The 20,925-nt window shown below is 33.7% G+C and overlaps 1 protein-coding gene across 10 annotated transcripts in view; it reads right to left on the bottom strand.

The window, feature by feature from the left end:
• RFX3 (regulatory factor X3) overlaps positions 1–20,925 on the bottom strand; it is a 382,072-nt gene that overhangs the window by 110,438 nt on the left and 250,709 nt on the right. For all 10 annotated transcript variants that reach the window (XM_077148291.1, XM_077148294.1, XM_077148298.1 and 7 more), the window contains one exon: positions 9,192–9,450. In XM_077148291.1, coding sequence (XP_077004406.1) covers positions 9,192–9,450 — 259 coding nt within the window. The remainder of the gene's footprint in view (positions 1–9,191; positions 9,451–20,925) is intronic.

The following is a 20,925-nucleotide window of genomic DNA, read 5'->3' as shown; positions in this document are numbered from 1 at the left end:
ACTCTAGGGTTGGGAAGAAACAATCCATGTTTTAATAAATGCTCCAGAAGATGCACACTCAAGTTTGAGAACTATTACACTAAAATATGATAAAAATTAAAATATTTGTTTTTGCCAGAGTCAGACTGCAAGTGCCACTTAAGAGAGAAGAAGAGAGATAATGGGCATTCCCACAATGATTGTATCTAATCCTACTTAAAAGGTGGTTTTGTAGTCTGCCTATTTGGATTTTGCAGCTTTTTCAATCTCTTACTACTCAACCTTTAGGCAATTTTGCAACTCATGTTAGCAACATAATCAGAAGGAAAGAACAATTTGGTGAATCTAAAATTAATCAATTTACAACATATTAACAACTGTGATTTAAAAATATAAGGTGTTGGAAGAGAAGATGAAACTAACCAATTAAAAGGAGTATGGGGACTATTTATGGATTTCCTTTTTTTGCCTTGGAGGATCAGTTCTGGGGCTAGCTCCACTAGTCATTTTAGTAAACCTCTGTATTTATAAATTTATACTACCTGGTCAATAGTGACTGCTTAAATTTTGAGAAAGCATGGATGCAAAAATGCACTCAAAAATTCCGCATAATCAGGATGGCTCTAAAAATTTAACAAGGTTAATGCCAAATTTCAATTTCTAGATTTCAAACAGTCTAATAAAAGAGGACCTTAACTGAAATCTTGGTTTAATTCGAATTGTGACATCTCACAGAAAATCTTTGTGCTGGGCACATCAAGAAAGGGTTATTTCAGCTACATGCATTTGGGGAACATGAACAAATATATATATTATCATCATCAATGACTTGTCTAAGTGTTAAAAATATTACTCTTGAATAGATAATATTCACACAATTCATGTTTTTATGTATTCTTTTTATAGATATCTTAATGCTTATATAAGCATATACAAATGTATGTTTCTATTTACACACACACACACACACACACACACACTATCCCTTGCTTTTTCACTTAGCAACATGTCTTGGAGATCTTTCTAAATAAATGTAAACATATGCTGCCTTACTCTTTTTAAGGTCCATAGAATCCCACTGAATGGATGAACGCACCAAAATTTATTTAACTATTTCCCTGCTGATAGACAATTAAGCTTTTTCCAATCTTGTTCTCTCACAAATACCACGATAAAGAAAACAGTTGTTTATGCAGGATTTCACATATGTAAAAGTATTAACAGTTGCATAAATTCCTAGAAATAGACACACTGGGTGAAAAAATACATGTGTTTTCAATTTTGATTAAAATTTCTACGATGCTCTCCAAGCTTGTGCCAATTTAGCTTCCTATCAACAATGAATGTGAGTGCCAGTTTCCTTACATTCTTGCCAAGGCTTACTATCTTTTTTTAGCTTTGCCTATATAAGAGATGAAAAAAGGTATTGCTTTGGAGTTTTACTTTTCATTTCCTTTTCTGTGAACTGCATGCACTTTTCCCATTTGGGGTCTTTTTACTGATGATGAATTGTAAGAGTGGTCTACGTATTAAGGATGTTAGTCCTTTGAATACAATGCCTCAAAACTTTATGAACGTTTGTTGTGTCACTGTTGCCTTTGTTTATTATAGTTTATGTCATGTGGAGTATTTTTACTTTTATGTACTTGAGTTTGTCAAGATATTTTAAAAATCTTCTGGATTTTTCATCATGCTTTCCCACCTCGAGAATAATAATAAAAATCATATTCCAACACCTAAGTGAAATTAATTTTATTATAAGAAGTAACATATGCAGGGTTTGATTGAAACAAAACCACTAACTACATTCTGGAATCACTGTAGCCATAAGTTGTGTGCTTTTTATTGATCATGACAAATGTAATTTAATGAGCTCAAGATTATCATAACCGGAGTACCTGTGAAAAGTGCTAGCTATGATGTGAAACAGGCTCATCATTTTGGATCTTCTAACATTTCTAAAAATTCAGAGATTAGGTCATCTAAATTCATATTGGTGATACCGAATGCCTCCATTAGTTATGTTCTCAGATAAGCTTTCAGGAATAATGGCTTTTTTGGTATCTAAAATGTAAGCAAAAAATCCCAAGTGAAACATTCTAGCCCTTTCACTTAGTGTGAAACATACTGTCCATGAGGAAGTAGGATGGAGCTGAAGGAATTCATTAGGATGACAGCTGAACGCAGTCCTGAAAGCTCTTAGAGACCTGCAGGCTGCTTGGTGGTTTGGATAGAACACCCTTGTATTCTGTGTGCAATATCCAGGGCATGGTGAGTTCACACAAACTCCTTTTGTTTTCGGGCATGGGTGATTGGGTATGGAAGGAACTGTTAGCTCTCAGAAGTCACCTGTGGCCCAGTAGTAGTTAAGGACCCATAAAAATATACTGCCCGCTCCACCTGCTACCTGGTATTCACACCATTATGAGGATACTGTTCCATGTCTATTTGCTTCAATTCTGATACACTTTTAAAATTGGTAACTTTTATATAGTATGCTGACAAGTATATTAACAGACACATGCGTATGCACAACTGCTTCTGAGCCATTCCATGATACTTTTATATTTATAAATCACTGTTTCAGAGCAAACCCAAGTTTAAGGAAAATATTTTTGTAAATGTGGTTTTGAAATTCTGAGAAATCCTTTCACTTATATATTCTTAAAACATTTGTGCTTAAAATTGTAATGGCGATGTTTGAAATACGGTTTTCATCTAATGAAGAGAAGCATGTAATAATCAAGTAAATGTGTGGTTGTTTCCTCCTACAATTGGTTTGGCATGATAGCTCAGAAAGAACTGGGAATTCAGAGCAAGTTCTCAAGGGTTGCACCAGGTTAATTTAAAGCTCATTGCCTTTGTTTGTGCTGTTTATTCATGTACCACACTCAAGAAACTACTGAAAATGCTTTGTACTGTTGGTGCCTTCTTGGCATTGTATCCTGAAACTCTGCATAGTAAGTTTAAAAATATTACAGGAAGATTTTATTAAGAATCTGAATGTTTATTCATTACATTGCTACAATTTAACATTTATTTGTGGCATTTGTGATTTGGTTAAGCTGTATAAAAATTGTAAGTAGAAAGGTTTATATTTCATCTTAATTCTGTGGATGTTGTAAAGGTACTTTTTAAAAGATGGATTATTTAAATATTTATGGCCCCTGATTTGTAAAAAAAGAAAACTACAAAAAAACTTAAAATCATTAAATTGTGTCCCTGTATTATTGAAAAAAAAGTTATGTATAAATCATACTAATTTTCTTTTCTAAATGATTAACCAGTTGTCCAAATCATCATTTTTCCAAAAACATGCAATGCTACCTTCTCATATACTATATCCCTATATGCAATTTGGTCTATTTATGGTCTCTAGTCTACTTGTTGGCCTATTCATATGCCTAGACAATCCTGCTTTAATTAGTATTAATTGTATAATGTTTTAATGACTGGTAGAGCTATTTTATCCCTACCCTTCCCCCATTATTTTAGTTATACAAAATTTTCTTCTAGGCTATCCTTAAGAGAGGTTGAAGGCCCCTGTCATTCTGTTTGTCTTAACCATCCAGTTTATCAAGATTTCTAAGAGTAGAATATCTTACAGCTTTAACCATAAATTTACTGCCTCCAGATTTTATCAGCTTCAATGCTGGAGCAATGGAGAACTGACTGACAGTCAAATGGAATCTAGATGAAGCGATGGAGACTTACAAGTCACTCAAAGTCCCATTTTATTAAGTACTTTGAAAATGAGGTTCCAGAACCTCATAGTCAATTTAGCAGTCAGTGCAGGAAGCAGAAGATTAATGGTACTCTGAAGAGTTTTCATTTGAGGACTGACGTTGGTTTAGGAAAACAGAAAATACTAAGACCATTACGGCAATTATGCTTCTGCTAAAATAAGTGGAAAAGGTATTTTTTTTAATCAGAGGCTAGTTGTAAGACTAAGTAAATTTTATTTAAAATAGAAATTATTACTTCTGTAATATAAGATCTGTGATATATGCATAATTTATATGCACTTCTAACTTAAATTTTTTTCTTTCAAGCATATGATAGTTAAATAGAATTTTCATCTCACATGACTGTATTACTTTTCTATCTCTATATCACCATACTAAGTTATTTAAAATTTGTTTTGCTTTGGCAAGACAGACTGGTAGTTCAGCTTATTCAACCACAGTCATTTCCCATAAAAATAAGAAAGTAATTTATGTATTGAAATTTTTTAAATTTGTAAGGCACATTTTTAGGCAAAAAAAGGAAGTGATAGTAATTTTTGTTGACATTTGGTCAAAAAATAGTAATGAGAGAGAGACAGAAAGTATCATTCTGCTTATATATACATAGAATGTATCTAGAATAATACTTGAACAAGTTGATAACATTGGTTGCCTCTAAGGAAGAGAACTGGGAAATGAGTGAGAGAAAGACTGAATTATATACTTTATCTCTTTTGAATGTTCACCTTAAGAATGAAAAACTAATTCATATAAATTAATAACAAATTTAAAATAAAACAAATGGCCATTGGTCCACCTCAACAAAGGAATAAGAAAGCCGAAATTTTTTTCTGGGGAATTAATAAATTCACCTTCTTAGAAAAACCAAGTGTTTACATCAAATCCATAAACATGTAAACCCCAGAGTATGGAAATGAAAGCATTAATAATTCATAAATGATTCTTCACTTTTTATAAATTATATAAGCTAGGCCAAATTTTATCTTATATAGCAGCAGATGGATGTTTAAAATTTCCTAGTAGCTGAAAAAATTACAATATTTTATATTAATCAAAAGAGATAAAGGAGATATGAACAATAATAATCCCAAGACATTTCCCTTGTGCCCCATAGTGGGATCTAATTTTAAAAATAGTCATTTAATATATATAATTTCTAAGTGTATATACACACAGGTGCAAAAATTTCATACCACAGGCTTAAAATGTTTAACGTATTCTTATTATCAAGAAGGAAAAAACTCCATAAATAATCATATAATTAAAAGAATAAGAAAGCTACTTAATGGAGGAATAAAAAAACTACTTAAAGCAAATTGCTAATTATTGTAGAGTCTGGTTTTAAGACAAACTACATTGCAAAGAGCACAAAAATATCACCAACTATAATAACAGACTTTTAATCCTCAAATGCAAGTTATGCTCAGGCTCCAAAATTCTAACATTCTATAAATTACATGGTTATATAGAAAAATAATGAAGAAAAACATATAAGAGTTTCAAAAGAATTAAGACACAGAAAGAAACATGATCATGTAGTCAGAAAGGAAGGTCAAAGGATACATGAGATGAGTTATGACTGTAGCCAACTCTGCACTTTAATGTCTATGTGCTACTGAAATATTGAAAATAAATAGATCCCTAGCATTAATTTCATGAAATCTGAAACATTTATTAAAGTTGCAACTTACTAACTCATTTCTGAAATGTTACATAATTTTTCTGAAAATTCCCATAAAATACTATCAGCAGGAAATGCCTTTAAATATTTGTGTGTATGTATAAATAAATATATATTTAGTTTTTAAACATACATGGATTCTATTGACCAAATAAAACAGTAAATAAAAGGAGAAATAGTATTTTGACCAAATCTGAAAATCGGTAATTTGTACCATAATATGTTAATCATATAAAGTCTAATTTGTTACCATGATAATCTTTTGAAAAATGCTAACATTTCTATGTACCTGAAAACTAAAAAAATTTACAATGCATAAGCCAAAAATAAAACACTAAAGCAGTTTTATTTAAAATGTTTTCTTCGTTTGAAGTTATAAAACTTGAAGTAAAACATATGTTCAAATAATAATTCTCTGGTAATGATTCAGAGATCCTTTAGTATAAGAAAGATGATTTTACACTGAATACTACACTAGGTAAGAAAATATGTCAAGTGTTAAATATTTCTTAATTTATTAATATTTCAGTAGTAACTTCGATTTCAAACCATTAACTTTTTTACATTTACATTAACATATCTTTAGAAACTGATTTACAGAATGGGGTAAGCTTTTCTGTTTGGCAGGAATTTATTCCTAATAAACTTAAAGCATTTCTGCATAGATATAGATCAAATGTATGAAAGAGTCAAGGGAAGTATGCAAGGGAAACTTGCTACTCAGAAATTGAGTAGCGGTATTTGGTTTGTGTTGTTTCCAAGTATCTAAGCTTAGTTTCACATAACCTGAATTTAGCTGCATGAACATTTTTTCTATTTAATTCTAGGCTATTAAGGGAAGGCATACCTGACTTTCTCCGTCAGGTACTTTGGTCACACAATAGGCCACTCCAACACAGCTGCATCACCCATGCTGTAGGTAGTAGGTCAAATGCTAAAGAATAACCAGGAAAACTGAACTAATATGGCACAATCTGCTCAATGTTGGGGAAGAAATGGTTTGAGTCTTAGCCAACAAGTCATTAAAGATTTGTGCTTATATATATCATTTTTGTATGGTTCTACAATGAATTGAAAAAGGTATGTAAAATCAAGCAAATTCCTTCTAATAAAATGGCACCTACTAAAATATTTTGATTTCTAAGAGTTGAAACAACCAAAATCCTTCAATTTCCTAATATACAGCAAGAGGAGGATGGTAGGAAATCTTAAATAGGCTTTATGGTACTTAAACTTTGTTACTCTTCTACAGTAATGGGTATGAAACTGCAAACTGAGATACACAACTTCACTGTGGACTAAGCAAATGAAGATTTTCAGTGCAATTGAAAAGGGGCTCTAAATCAAATATAAATATTGTTAATAAGTGCAAAGTAACACCATAAACACCAGCCGAAGTATATATAGATAAGTATGCCACTAATCAAGTGGGCTTTGATGGGGGCACCTTGTGATTTTTCTATACAAAAGTTATTTTTATTTAATTTTTAAACTCCTTTTGCTAAAAAGGAAATTCCCTTGTAAACAAATCAAAACCCTTACAGAACTTTTACTCTTAATATGAATATGACTCTTGAATATGAAAGCTCAAGTGTAAAATTAATATGTACAATTGATATAATGAATTGATGGTTTGTTTTTACTATACTTTCCCACTATTTCCAATTATTTTTCAGTATTTTAAGTGTTAGTTTATCAATATAAAAAAATCACACATCGAATTTGTATAATGGATACCTTAAGAAGTAATACAATCTTTCAAGCTTTATATAAAAAAACCAAAGTGTATCCTTACAGGAAAAATTCAAACTATACAATTTACACCATTAATGTTGAAATGGTATTTACATGACCTGAGATAAAACAATTTAGCTAATACAGTGATAGAACTTGTAAATTCAGTAAACCCAAACTCAGTCTGGGAAGAGAAAAATCATTGTGAAAGCAATTTGGAAAGCCTGGCGAGGGTGAAGTAGGGAAAGGATGGGGGGCTAGAGAAGGAATGCCGGCATGGGAGAGAGGGTGGATGAAATGAAGGTGGCAAAGGACATAGTCTCTCCACTTTCCAGTTTCCTAAGGCCTTAATGGCAAGTCCTTCACCTTTCACTGAGAATGACATTCGGGGTGGTCTTTAATAGGAGTGCTATAAAGTATTGGCATCTCTTCTATATCTTTTCATTTCTACTAAAGATATAGCTAGGGTTATATCTAAAATATTTTACAATCCCTTCATAATAGTGTCTCATATGATTTTTAAAGCTGACAGGAAATCAGATCATTTAAGTCTAACCCCTTATTTTATTAATGAGGGAACTGAGATCCACTGAGGCTATGATTGACTAGCAGTAATTCCTTTTAATTTCGAATCCACATACATATACTAGTATGACTGAAAAGTTTAGAAATGCTGTATTTAATGTTATTAAAGAATGAAAGACAAAAATATACACATAAGAAATACTTTAATAAGACAACAAAAAGTATAAAAAAACAACTATCTGCTCATAACAGCTAGTCATCTATTCTGATATTAGTAATCAATAGTAAATTAAAAATAAAGGTCTTTTAAAAATGGATTATGGAAAAGGCACTAAATGATGAAATTATGAACACATGTAATCACTACAAACATATAAAGTATATACAAAGTATTTGTCAAGTACATAAATATTCTGAAGAAAATCCATAAAATGTGAAAAATAAAGTCTCTCAAATTAATTTCTCCCAAATTTATTTCTATCTCTATTTTATCATAAGAATAAAGTACTGGTAAGATAATTAAAAGGGGTGTGGCCATTTAATTCAAATCCCCAATTCTTTTTTATATGAAACACCTAGAAAATCAGTTCCATTTATACTATAGCTAGATGGCTTTAAATGATTATTTTTCATCATCTGCTTAGTTTAAGTGAAAGAAGGAAGTTCAAGTACAAAGTTCGATGATATCAAATTCTGGACAACCTTATAAGACAATGCCACTTATTGAATAGCGTGTCAAAAGAAAATATATTTGTTAACTTTCAAAAACTTGAAAACTCAAATATGCAAACGTGTTCCTAAGTTATTTATTTGCTTTTAGATATGAACAGATACAACACAAATGTTTTTCATTGGAATCACCTAAATCAAAACTTTCCAAAGTATATCTCTGGTAGAATGCAAAATGACTTCCTATATGGTACATGGGTAAACACTTTTCATTTTACTATTTATATATTGACTTTAATACACATTAGAAAAATTATACGTGTTTTCTATTTTAAAAGTGAGTCCATTTAAAATATATATTAAGTAAATAATCTTACAGTTGGAATGTGGATACGGCAAAACTTAGATGTCTAAGGTTTCAGAAATGCTGTCCATAATAAGATAATATATCTGGGGATGAATAACCATAAATAATATTGCTGACAGCTATAAAACTTCTCAATGAAATTAAACTTTACTTATTAATATATTAATAATAATGTATTATTTCCTTTCCTTAGAAATTTAAAGCATTTTACTGAATACTACTGAGGAAAGCCTATTAAAATCAGCAGTTTAATGAATAAAGATTACCTCTTTTACTTCCCATTATTAATAAGAACTTCCTAATTCATGTAATGGAGGGGGCATATATCAGGGACAATCTGCATAATGCTATATATATACTATGTACTGTGTAATACCACAATACTAAAACTGCGTAACATATTCTTTTCCAGCCCTGTCTATGTTGTTCTTTTTCCCCTATAGAAGAAAATGTACAATAGAAGCTACTAAGTTAAAATTCAAATACTTACTGTCGCTGGAGAGGCCCGAGTTGTGTGTGTTACTGAGTGACCAGAATTCTCCATTGAATTGCCAATCAGATAGGTTCCTCCAGAGCTGCTGATGAGTTGTCCTCCCGTGACACCCATCTGAATCCCACCGGTGCCCACCATACTGTGGGACGAGACCACAGTGGTCACCTGTGCAGAACTCCCTTGAGTATCAAAGTAATTTCCTCCAGTGTTCTGGCTGTACATCTGTGTTTCTGTATAAGGATAAGTTGTTGTTCGGCTTTAGAAGAAGAAGAAGAACAAAAAAGAAGAAATTTACTTGCTTATTTATATCATTTTATTTAATTTTTCTAGTGTGAATGTATATTTAAAATATATCAGTTAACTTATCCATTGGAACATGGTGAGCTTTGCATTTTGCTTGAAACTTCATTCCCAGATATAATTGAGCTTAACTTCTAAATTAAACATACATACAATTTTAATAAGTATCTCAACTCTTTCCTGTACTTTAGAGCTCTAGCCCTCTACCATTGCCTACTTTCACTATATAAATAAGCTCAGGTTTCTCCCTGCCAAGAAATCTTGCTGAACGACTTCTCTGATTTCTTTCAAACCTCCAATATCCCCCAGTCTTAGACAAGCAAGGATCTGAAATGACTGAGGGCTGACAAGTCAACTACCCATACTATTTCATCTTGGGTGGCTTGAAATAAATCTTCATGGCTAAGGTAGCTAGGATGGGTCTTTTCTGCCACCATACATTGAGCAAATTGTTCACTCAACCTTGGACCTTAAATCCCTATCTAGGATTTCTTTCTCTCCTTTCAGAATGAAGTTTCTTCTCTTGTCACCTCTTCATGTCCTCACTTTCTACTTCCCAACAAATGCAATCAAGCTTCTGCACTTACCTTTTCATTAGAATGTTTAATAAGGTCACTTGTGACCAAATCTAAATACCAAGCTAAAAAGCTCCTGCCGGTCCTTATCTTCTTTGACCTATCTGTAGTATGACATTGTTAACCACTTCATGTTGCCCTTTCCCTCTTCTTTCCTGTTCTGATTAAATTTATTTGACTGATTTGTTTTGCATTTTCAACTGAATATAACCTGCATCTTAAAATAACATTTTTAGCTTTTTATTTTGAAATAATTATCAGCTCTTAGTGGTTGCTAAAACAGTACAGAAAGGCATAATATAATTTTATATCAAAGGGTATAGGGTTAAAAAACTAAAATTTCCAGTTCTTTTGACTTTCTCTTCAACCCCACATCCCAGACCTTGCCACTACTGAAATATGGAATGCAATTTTCAGACATTTTCTATGTATATATGAAGGTCTTTCTATCTTAACCTCTCTTGTTTTTAGTTTCTGTGGCATTTCTTTTCCACTTAAAAAGTTTTTTTATCACTACCTCTCAAGAAACTTTAGGAGTCTCTAGTTTTCTGGCACCTTATATACTGGTATTTTCTGAGATTCATCTTTAGCACTTATTTTCTTCTCCTTATTTTTATGCAGAACACATACCTTCACTACATACTGTGTGATCATATACATGTTCATAGTAAACAATCCTCTATAGGTTTGATATACCCTTTCTTTTTACTTTCTAATTATAGCTCTAAAATTTTAAATCTGGGTTTCTAACAGCCAACTGGCTAGCTCTCCTAGGACACAGCATGACATATGGGAAGTCCTATATGTGAAATTCAGCCTATGATTAACAGTGTTTCCCTTGCCCCTTCTATATTCCCCCACTCAGAGGAGGGCAGCACCACCATTCTCAGCTTTGGAAATAATTGTCAACTCCTTCTTCACTCAGACTGACATTAGCTACTAAGTCCTAAAAACTTTACCTTCTAAATAATTCTCAATCTACTTTCCATTTTCATACTCACTGCCTTAACTCATAATGCCCTCTGTAATAATTGCCTCTTAATTGCTTTCCTTCCTCTAATCAGACTCCTTTCCAAACTCTTCTCTGCTGAAGAAGATCTTCAACTCTGCTGCCAGGGGAAATTCTCCTAAGTGCAATTATGAAAATAAAACTTTTCTTAAAAACCTTTTCATGATTCCCTCTTGCTTTCTGAACAAAGGTCAAATTCCTTAACCTGCCTTGTAAGAGACCTTGTGCCTAAATAATTTCTGGACTTCTAGGGCTAGTGCCTAAATAATTTCTGGACTTGGTGTGAGCCATGTCCTCAAATGCTTCCTTCACTCATATTATAATGACCTTCTTGCTGGTCCATCCAAAGTGGTATGCTCTCTTGCCTCCCTGCCTTGCTGCATACAGTTTCCTTTGCCTAGAACGCCTTTATATTTGTCTTCAATCCCCTTTCTTTGACTCAGACATCCTTAAATTCTCAGCTCAAGCATCACCTTAATTCAGATTTATTTCTTTATACCCTTGCTTCCAGGGCCACTCTTGTAGGGCTTTAGATTTTGTTCTCTGTACTTTCCTAACACTCTGTGCACACCTGAACTAAAACATTCAATATACTTATTGCTAATGTTCTCATGTATTCACACTTCCAAGTAATTATGTTTTATTCCCATCTGTACCATCAACAATTAGCACAATTGTTGGCAGATAATGGATACACTAAAAAGTCAACAAATAACAAATGTATTAAAAGTACTTTTGACATATTAGCTAGTTCCACAAGTTCCTAAAACACAAATCCTTTTTGGCTTTGTTACAACTTAAATAAGAAATTATGCTAAACTATTCTAAGATCTTTTGTACCAACTTAATGAGGCACTTTTAATCCAGCAAAATTTATAATGTAACTGTTTAGTAAAATAACAATAATGGTAATATAATAATAATAATAATAGTACTCTGGAAGTATTCCACATTGGTTACAGTTGCTACTTTCCAAAAGAGCCACAGCAAATCAGGAATAAACTTCAGTTTGGGTGGGGACAGAAACATCCCCACTGAGAATATTTTCTTACAATTAAAAAAAATACATATCCTTTAAAATACATATGATTCATTCTTCTCATCACTGCTGTATTTCCCAATTGGAAATCTCATTTATATATTTATTTTATGAAATATTTATTTAATAAAAATAAAATAAAACAATAGCCATTTGGATTTCAAATTTAGATTAAAAGAGGAACGAGAGCATTTAAATTCATATACACTGAATATGACAGTGACTCCATTTAACTGTGCTTAAAATAAATACAATCTGATAGTCATATTTAAGTATAGCCATGTAGGATATACAAATAGATAGAGGATAATAAATACTTTGACAGATGCAGGACATGGTACTGGCTTTCCCCTTCACAGTCCCATTGCAAAATGATAAAATATGTCCCCTATTAATAATTTGATTTAAAAAATGAAAAATAATTAAAGGTAATGATCTTTAATATTTACTGAACATTTATTAAGCAGCAGGCACTATCCTATGTGCTTTTCAGGTGTAAACTCATTTAATCCTCATCACGACTCTATAAGGGAAGTACTGTTATAATTCCTAATTTCACAGATAAAGTGAATAACATGGGTAGGTTAAGTAGATTATCCCAAGAAAACAGCTGGTAAACCTTGGATTTAGAATCCGAATTTAACCCATGCTTTCAACCATTATGTTAGAAAAAAAGAATCTGACTTCCATATATCCATTTTATGCATGTCAATGCAAGAGGTAAATGACTATTGGGGAATAATCCTGACAGGTGGGACAGGGGCCAAATGAGCTTTCTTTATCTGTTTGGGATTTCCTTATACCTTAATGCCATATTACTCTCCTCTCTTATCCAGAATACATGGGTTTTAGAAGTTCTATGATCATTGAAGTCACTACCCTTATCACAAAAGAATGTACCAAGTGATTTGAATCACTTCATCCTTGAAACATATCCCATTTATTTAATTAATTTTCAATGAACAATAGTAATGTAAATAAATGCATCACAGATATGTAAAATCTACATACTGCCCTCAAGCCAGTATGAAAATATGGCAGTAAAAAAGCAAAACAGACTATTATAAGTCTCTTATTGCCCTCTAGTTGGCAATTATTCATGAGGCAGAAAATGATCAAAGACTAACAGAAGAGAAGTAGACACTGAAGAATATGTCTAATCCATAAACCATCCCCATTACTCAATTGTGCCCCTTGGAACTGTGCAGAAGCACACATTGGGGCAAAGAATGGAAATTTCTAGGAAAGAAAACACACACATTATTAGGAGATAAAGGGTCATGAATTGTGTCTCTGACTATCACAAATACACATTTGCAATGGTAAACAGAGGCAACTTTCAAACACTGGATTAGGTAACAGAGGCAGACCATAATGTCCTTAGCCATTATTCTTTCAAGGTAAGTAGATAGGACTTAGCCCACTGATTGGAGTCCTGTCTGGAGCCGGAGCCAGAGCCTGAACCATGTACAGGTAATCTGTGAAGATCTTTTCCATGTCTGTAAGTCAAAATGCTCTAAACTCTTGAATAAATATGAAAGAATTTATAAAAATAAGATGCACCAAAAGCAAAAACAAACAGCTCTTTCTTAGGTACTGGAAATCAAGATTCAGTGATTCTGATAGCTCAAATCAGCTTCTCATTCATATTGCATAATGACTACATCCTGCATATGAGCTACTGCTTGCACATTATTTTCCACAGAAATTTCCAAACATATTCTTGAAAATTATTCAAGTTTTGCCATATCAGATTGAAGGTAGCTAGCTATTTCTGGACTGTACAGTCCCCAAACAGCTAAATTCCAAACAGTTTTATACACATTTAAAAGATGCTGTTTTTGCTTTGTTTGTCCTATACTGTTACTATAGTCTAGGACATGAAAATAATGCATCATATTATTTCTATAACACAAGAGAAATCTTTCCATTGGTCTGCATTATGTATCCGATACTGAACATAAACACACAAAAATACACAAACTTGTACACAGAAGCATCTCCATAGTTGACTCTATTATGAGGTTCTGTGTAAATATTAAGACTCTGATCTGTAAAATTCAGTACATTAGTGTTGTTTGCATCATGTCATGCCTGGGTATATACCTTGGCTAAGCAGGTCCTTGAATATTCCCTACTGACTTTGTCACTAGGATAATTATGTCAGTTTACCTCAGTTATAACTATTTTATTTCTTTAGCTTCAGGTGCTACCCACAAGTTCAGATATATAATACCTCTTAATTATATATTTTGTATTTTACCTAGGTTTTTAACATCCTGCATTAATAAGCTAGTCATTAAAAAATTAAGCAAGGGACAGTGCTATGGTGGATCAGTGGCAGAATTCTTGCCTGCCATGCCAGAAACCCAGGTTTGATTCTTGGAGCCTGCCCATGCCAAATAAATAAATAAATAAATAAATAAATAAATAAATAAATAAATAAATAAATAAATAAAAATAAGCAAGGTATGACAGTGGTAAATTAAGGGAGTCAAAATGTTTGTAACTTTCACATCATAAAATTTATTTTGATGATAGAATATAGTAATGTTGATCATTATATTATATTGTATTATAATAAGATCTTACGCTACTACAATATCTTATATCTGTACCAGTATCTTACATTGGTACAATGTTTTATTGCATTGAGGGTCTCTCTGGATACATTCTTTTAACAACATTGACTAAGTACCTCTTCTGACACCTAGAATGAAAGGAGCAAAATAGATAATTACCTCTACCATCAAGGAGTAGATGGTCAAAAATAAGAAATGAAATAAGATGATTATAAGTTTCCTTAAGTGCTAAGAAAAAAAGAATAATGGAGCAGAATAAATGGAAGGTGGGCACATTAGATATGGTAGACAATGAATATCACACCTAAAGGAGAGAGATTTAGATTGAAACAAAAAGACGAAAAGGAGTCATCCTTATGGAAAACAGACAGAAGAATATCTCAGGAAGGGAATATAGCATGTACAATAGCTACAACAGAGGAAATATCCTGGTATTCGGGAAGAAATTAGAATTCTGTTCAGAGTGGCTGGGTATAACGAATGAGAAGAAATGAGGTTAAAAAAGTATGTGAAAAACTATAATGCAGGGTAGTATAAACAAACATATTTTAAACTATGGCTCATGATTCAGTAGGGGTCATAAAATCTATTCCTTAATTTGTGAATGTTGGTGGGAGGCAAATTTCACTTCCAACTATAAGACCCAGAAGGCCAGATACTCACTTTCCCGATTTTTTTTCCAAATAGGATAGAGGAAATAGGCTTAGGGCTCAAATAACCAGGGCACTTGCCTTAACTCAGGAGTTGGCACAAAAAAAGAGCAACCATGACAGGTTGTAGTAGTCACACCCATTTATTAGTGGTGCCAGGTTCACTGACCAGTGGTGGCAATGGCAGATAGTATTTGAGATGGCTGCAGTAGTGTGGTATCCTCACTGAACTGTCCCTGTGGTATGTTTGTCTATGGTCTGGCTGCTGCTTAAACCTGCCCAATACCTGCCTTTTGTCCAGCCTGAGCCTCCTGGAAATTCTGTGAGCCACAAATAGTTTGTCAATAAATTCTCTGATTTGCTTAAATCAGCCAGAGTTGGTTTCTGTTGTCTTGATTCAAGACCTCTGTCTGAAACAGTTTACCATTATGAAGTCTTTAGGTGGGTCACCAAAGCTCTGCAGAGAAGTAACTACGTTATCTGGAAACTTCAGTAAATTGTATTCCCATGGTATATAAACTCTGGCTGGCCAGCATGCACTTCCATTTGAGTTTCAAAACAGATATTTTCATGAATGCTCCAATTAAGTTAGACCAAAGGGAGAAGATACACCAGAAATATGACATGTCCATTTTGTAAATGACATCAAAGGGAAAACAGAACTTCAGAAAGGAAATCAAGTAACATAACATGTAACCTCTTATTTTTACCTAGAAATTAAAAAAAAAACCCTATCGCTTGAATGAAAAGTAGTAAATACTACCTAATATCAGTAGTAAATTATTTGCCTTGCTTTAAAGTCAGCAGATATATCTATTTCTGCTAACTGTGACTGCTAACTGTAATAACAAGTAAAATATAGAAGCATTTATTGGGCTTTTGCTGCATCTACTAAGTATGAAATATCAGAATGAACGTTAAAAGTCAATCACATGTGGAGGCCCAGGTTTGATTCCCAGACCATGCATCAAAAACCAAAAAAGTCAATAATAATTCTTGCAATAACTAAATGGGCTTTCTCATTCATAAGTTATAGTTTCATTATTCTATATGTTGATAATGTACAGAGTACTGGAATCATAACTAAGTTGATATCATCCTACCATCATTATGTAAGGACATCTGGATATTTATACTGCATTTTGCATCCACATTAGTTATTTCTACATAGTTAAGTGGTAGTGCTCACACTTGAGTGCGCATCAGAATCACCTGGAGGGTTTGTTAAACCATAGATACTGACTCCTAACCAAAAGTTTCTGATTCAGTAGAACCAGAGTGGGGACCAAAAGGTGGCATTTCTAACAAGCTGCTATTTTGGGGAATATACTTTGAGAAACACTGTAGTAGAGGATACTAAAAATGTGAAGCCCAATTTTCACAGGTATAAGGGAAAAGAAATGCTATTTCATGATAAGTTCTTAAGGTCTGAGTTAAAAGAAATTCAAGTCTCCGAATAGTTATAAAGGGGTTTTTATATTCTGTGGCAGCCACCCAAGAAAGCATTACCAAAATTTCCATGGTTGTTAATAGTTTTTGAGCCATACCTGAAAAGGTGCACATAATAAGTACATATACTGGTCATTTTCTGACAATAGAGGACAGGGAAATGAATATGGACTTAAATCAACTTTTGTAGAAATGACATTTCAAAAGATTCTGATTCAAAGATACCATTCTAAATTTACAAGCAGAACAATTGAGGAATCAATTACATGTGCATAAGTCCCAATAAGATTTACATCATGAAAAAAAGAGAAAAGAAACTGAACAGCAAAGGCTGTGTAAGTGTAACGTCAGCACCATCTCCAGGTTCAGTTCATTTGTTTTACCTCGTGAACTTAAAACTGCCAAGTAGACTGATCCTGTCTCACCTGTCATAAATTGTGTTCTTTAATTCATTCAGCAGATATTAAGCACCTACCACATAGCTGTTAGAGATAGACTGGGCATCAATAAGGTCTCTACCCACATGAAGCTTACATTCTACTGGGGCAAGGACAAATAAAAGATAAGTAAAAATGTACAGAAAGGGCAGTGCAGTGGTGGCTCAGTAGCATAATTCTCACCTGCCATGGCAGAGACCCAGGTTCAGTTCCCAGAGCCAGCCCATGCAATAGAAAAAAGCACAGATAAGGGGCTGGTAATCATAAGCGCTGTGAAAGAAATGCGGCCTACATTACAGACTAGTACAGACAGAGACTTACTTTAGATAAGCTGGTCAAGAAAGGCCTCCAACAGGACAACGTTTTGGTGGGGACATGAAGAATGTGAACAGAAGAAGTGAGCAGATATGAAGGTACACGGGAAGTGTAAATACACAAAGTGCAAAACTTGCAAGAGAGGAAAAAGTGGGGTGAAGTTATAAGTAAACATACAGATTTGCTTCTGGCACTTAGGCCAAAGAAAAATTATTTGGCAAGATAATGAGGCTGAGGGATTGCCAATAAGGTAGGGAGAAAACAGGATAACATAAAGTCAGAGAAGCCAAAAGTAGACAGTGATTCAAGGATGGAATGGCTGATTAGCTGACTTCTAGTAAATTTAACCTAGAATAATGTCTATTGGATTTAGCAACCGCAGATCACTGATGACTGTAGTAAGACCAATTTCACTGAAACGTGGATAAAGAAGCAGCCTGAACATATGGTCAATCCTGAGAGGCTTTGCTAGGAAGAGGAATGAAGAAATGCACTTGATATGGAAGGGAATAATGTCAAGTGGAACTTTTTAAAAGGATAAAGGAAGCTAAAGCTTGTATGTATATTGTCGAAGCTGAGAAGTATGCTAAGTTCAAGCAAATAGGTGGTATACCCCCTTGTGTTACTTTGAAACTGTTATGTACCCCAGAAAAACCGTATTCTTTCTCCTAATCTAATCTTTTGAGGAGTAGACCCATGGTTTAGGGTGGAACCTTTGATTAGATTGTTTCCATAGAGTTTGACTCACTTAGTTGTGAGTGTGACCTTTGACTGTATTGTTTCCATGGAGACGTGACACATCCAATTGTGGGTGTCATCTTTTGATTAGACAGAGATGTGGCTCCACCCATTCAAGGTGGGTCTTGATTAGTTTACTGGAGTCTTTTAAAAGAGGAAACATTTTGAGAAATCTAAGATGTAGATGCAGACACAGATGTTTGGAAATATAGAAGCCCTAGGAGATGTCAGGAGCTGAGAGAGCCAACAGAAGCTAGACAGGAACCAGAAGCCCCATAGATGTAGACATGTAGAGATGCTTGGAGTGCTGAAGGAGATGCTTGTAGTACTAACAGAGAGAGCAGACACCTAGACATGGATGTTTGGAAATGCAGGGCCCAGAAGATGTCACCACGTGCCTTCCAATGAAATGCTAAGCAAGCCAGAAGGATTCACAGGGGCTGAGAGAGCTGGTTGAAACCAGAAGCTGGTAGAAGATCCAGATGCCATCCATGTGCCTTCCCATGTAGCCTTTCTTGAGTCAAGGTACCTTTCTTTGGATGCCTTAGTTTGGACATTTTTATGTCCTTAAAACTGTAAACTTATCATTTAATAAATGCCCTTTATAAAAGCCAACAACCCATTTCTAGTATACTGTATTCCAGCAACATTAGCAAACTAAAACACCCCTATTCAGAGCCACTCACAGTACTGAAGAAGGGCAGTCTGGAGCCTTGGAGCCCTTCCTGGGAGACATGTCTATTAGTCTGCCTGCTTCTGAAGGCCAGACTAGGATTTGCTAGTACCATCATTTCTAGAACCATTTGGTCATTAAGAAGTTCACCATTTGTGAACCAGACTTAGACTCTTCATGGCTGGGGGATTATACTCAGATCCTGGAAAACTTCAGTCTCTTTGTAAAGCACCATACCATGATTCTAAACCTTTCAAAATTTATACCCCCAACAAAGATTTTACATTCTAGTTTCTGAATACTTGTCCTAGCAGAGAAGAATGTCTATGAAACTTTACTTCTGCAGTTTGTTTTATGAGAATAACTAAGAAAAACTGTAGAGAATACAAATCTCCCACTTGCTGCCCCCACATTACCATCCTCCCCATCTGGAACTTGACTCAGTTATAAAATAATGCTCTTTACTATTAATGCCTATTTTACAGATTAGGAAACCTAGGTGTGCAAATATGTTCTTTGCCTGAGGTTATCAGCTAAATTACTTAATTCCATTTCTCTAAATAACTCAGGATCAAAACACTAGTGTTTATAGGTCACTGGAAAGGACTATGTGATGAGAGTCAGATGATATGAACTCTAGAAACTAACTACATGGGCAAGCTATTGTACCTCTCTGGGCCTCAGTTTACTAACCTTAAAGTGGAAGGATTGTAATAAATGATCTCCATAACCTTTATAACGATGACATTTTGAGAAACCAGAATGCTTTTTGGAGAGGTGAGGAATTTTCTGTGATTAACAAAACGGCCCTTTCTCTAATTGTAGAAAGATCGCCATGCTCTTTTCTGAAAAATAGCAATTGCTTATCCAAGAGGACTTGGATATCACTTAAGGAGTGATAAACTTACTGAAACACAAATGACAAGCCAAATCCTATAGCAATTTGAATGTATATCCAGTAGAAGTATATAGAAAGTATCCTCTCCATCTCAATCACAGAAATTTCATATCACCATTTAGTTTAAGCAGACCATCTGATGCACAGTAAGAAAGCATAAACTTTATCTCCAAATACTGCAACTTCATGCTTTACTTAAAGAGGAAAAAAGAACTTGAAGAGCATCACTTTGAAGGCTCCTTATTTAGTCCATTTTATGAGATCATGTAGTTATTTTTTCGATACACTTAAAAATCTTATTTACTTTTTAAGAAGTGTATGGAAAAAATAACTACATGATCTCATAAAATGGACTAAATATATAATTCTCAAGAGATGACTATTTGAAAAATGTGAGTGTGAGTCCTATTGATATGCTTATGGATTCTGAATATATCAATTCAATGTTAACATATTATGTACCATCTCCCAAAGTGTGCTATCTGATACTATTGGATATTATTCAGATAAAAGGACTCTGAAGTTCAGATTTTAAAACATTGGATGTATTTGCTATAGGACTTCTCAGAGCCTTTAAAAGACTATTAGAAATCACATCCTCAAGGAGGAAGATCTGCATGTGGTATTTTCCAGCTTGTTTAGACACAAAACCCTTTTATGGGATTAACGTGTTTTTTTGGAATACACTTTGGAAAATACTATATTTGGGTTCATAAGAAATCTATAATCTACTAAATAGGATGGATTATAAGAAACCTCATTATGACATATACCCATAGAATAAACATTTTGCATTTTAAAACAGTGTTCATCTCTAAACCTTGGATCAGCTTTAGAGTGATATAAGATAATCCTTGAAAATAAAAACAGATTTCTTAATTCGATTATGTTGTCTTTATTTCTACTTTGACTGGCAAGATAAGAGGAGTAGATAGGAGAGATATGGATCAAAAAAAGAATAGGGGAAGAAAAAGCTGCATTTAAAAATTTAATTTCTTAGCTCTACTGAGATCTTTTTATTGAAATGGACCATCTTTATTTACATGGTTTTCAATATTTCCACTTT

This window comes from Tamandua tetradactyla, chromosome 2 (genome assembly GCF_023851605.1).
Source record: "Tamandua tetradactyla isolate mTamTet1 chromosome 2, mTamTet1.pri, whole genome shotgun sequence".
Lineage (NCBI taxonomy): Eukaryota > Metazoa > Chordata > Mammalia > Pilosa > Myrmecophagidae > Tamandua > Tamandua tetradactyla.
The sequence above is the reverse complement of the archived record's forward strand: the minus strand, read 5'-3'. Positions and strand labels throughout refer to the sequence as shown.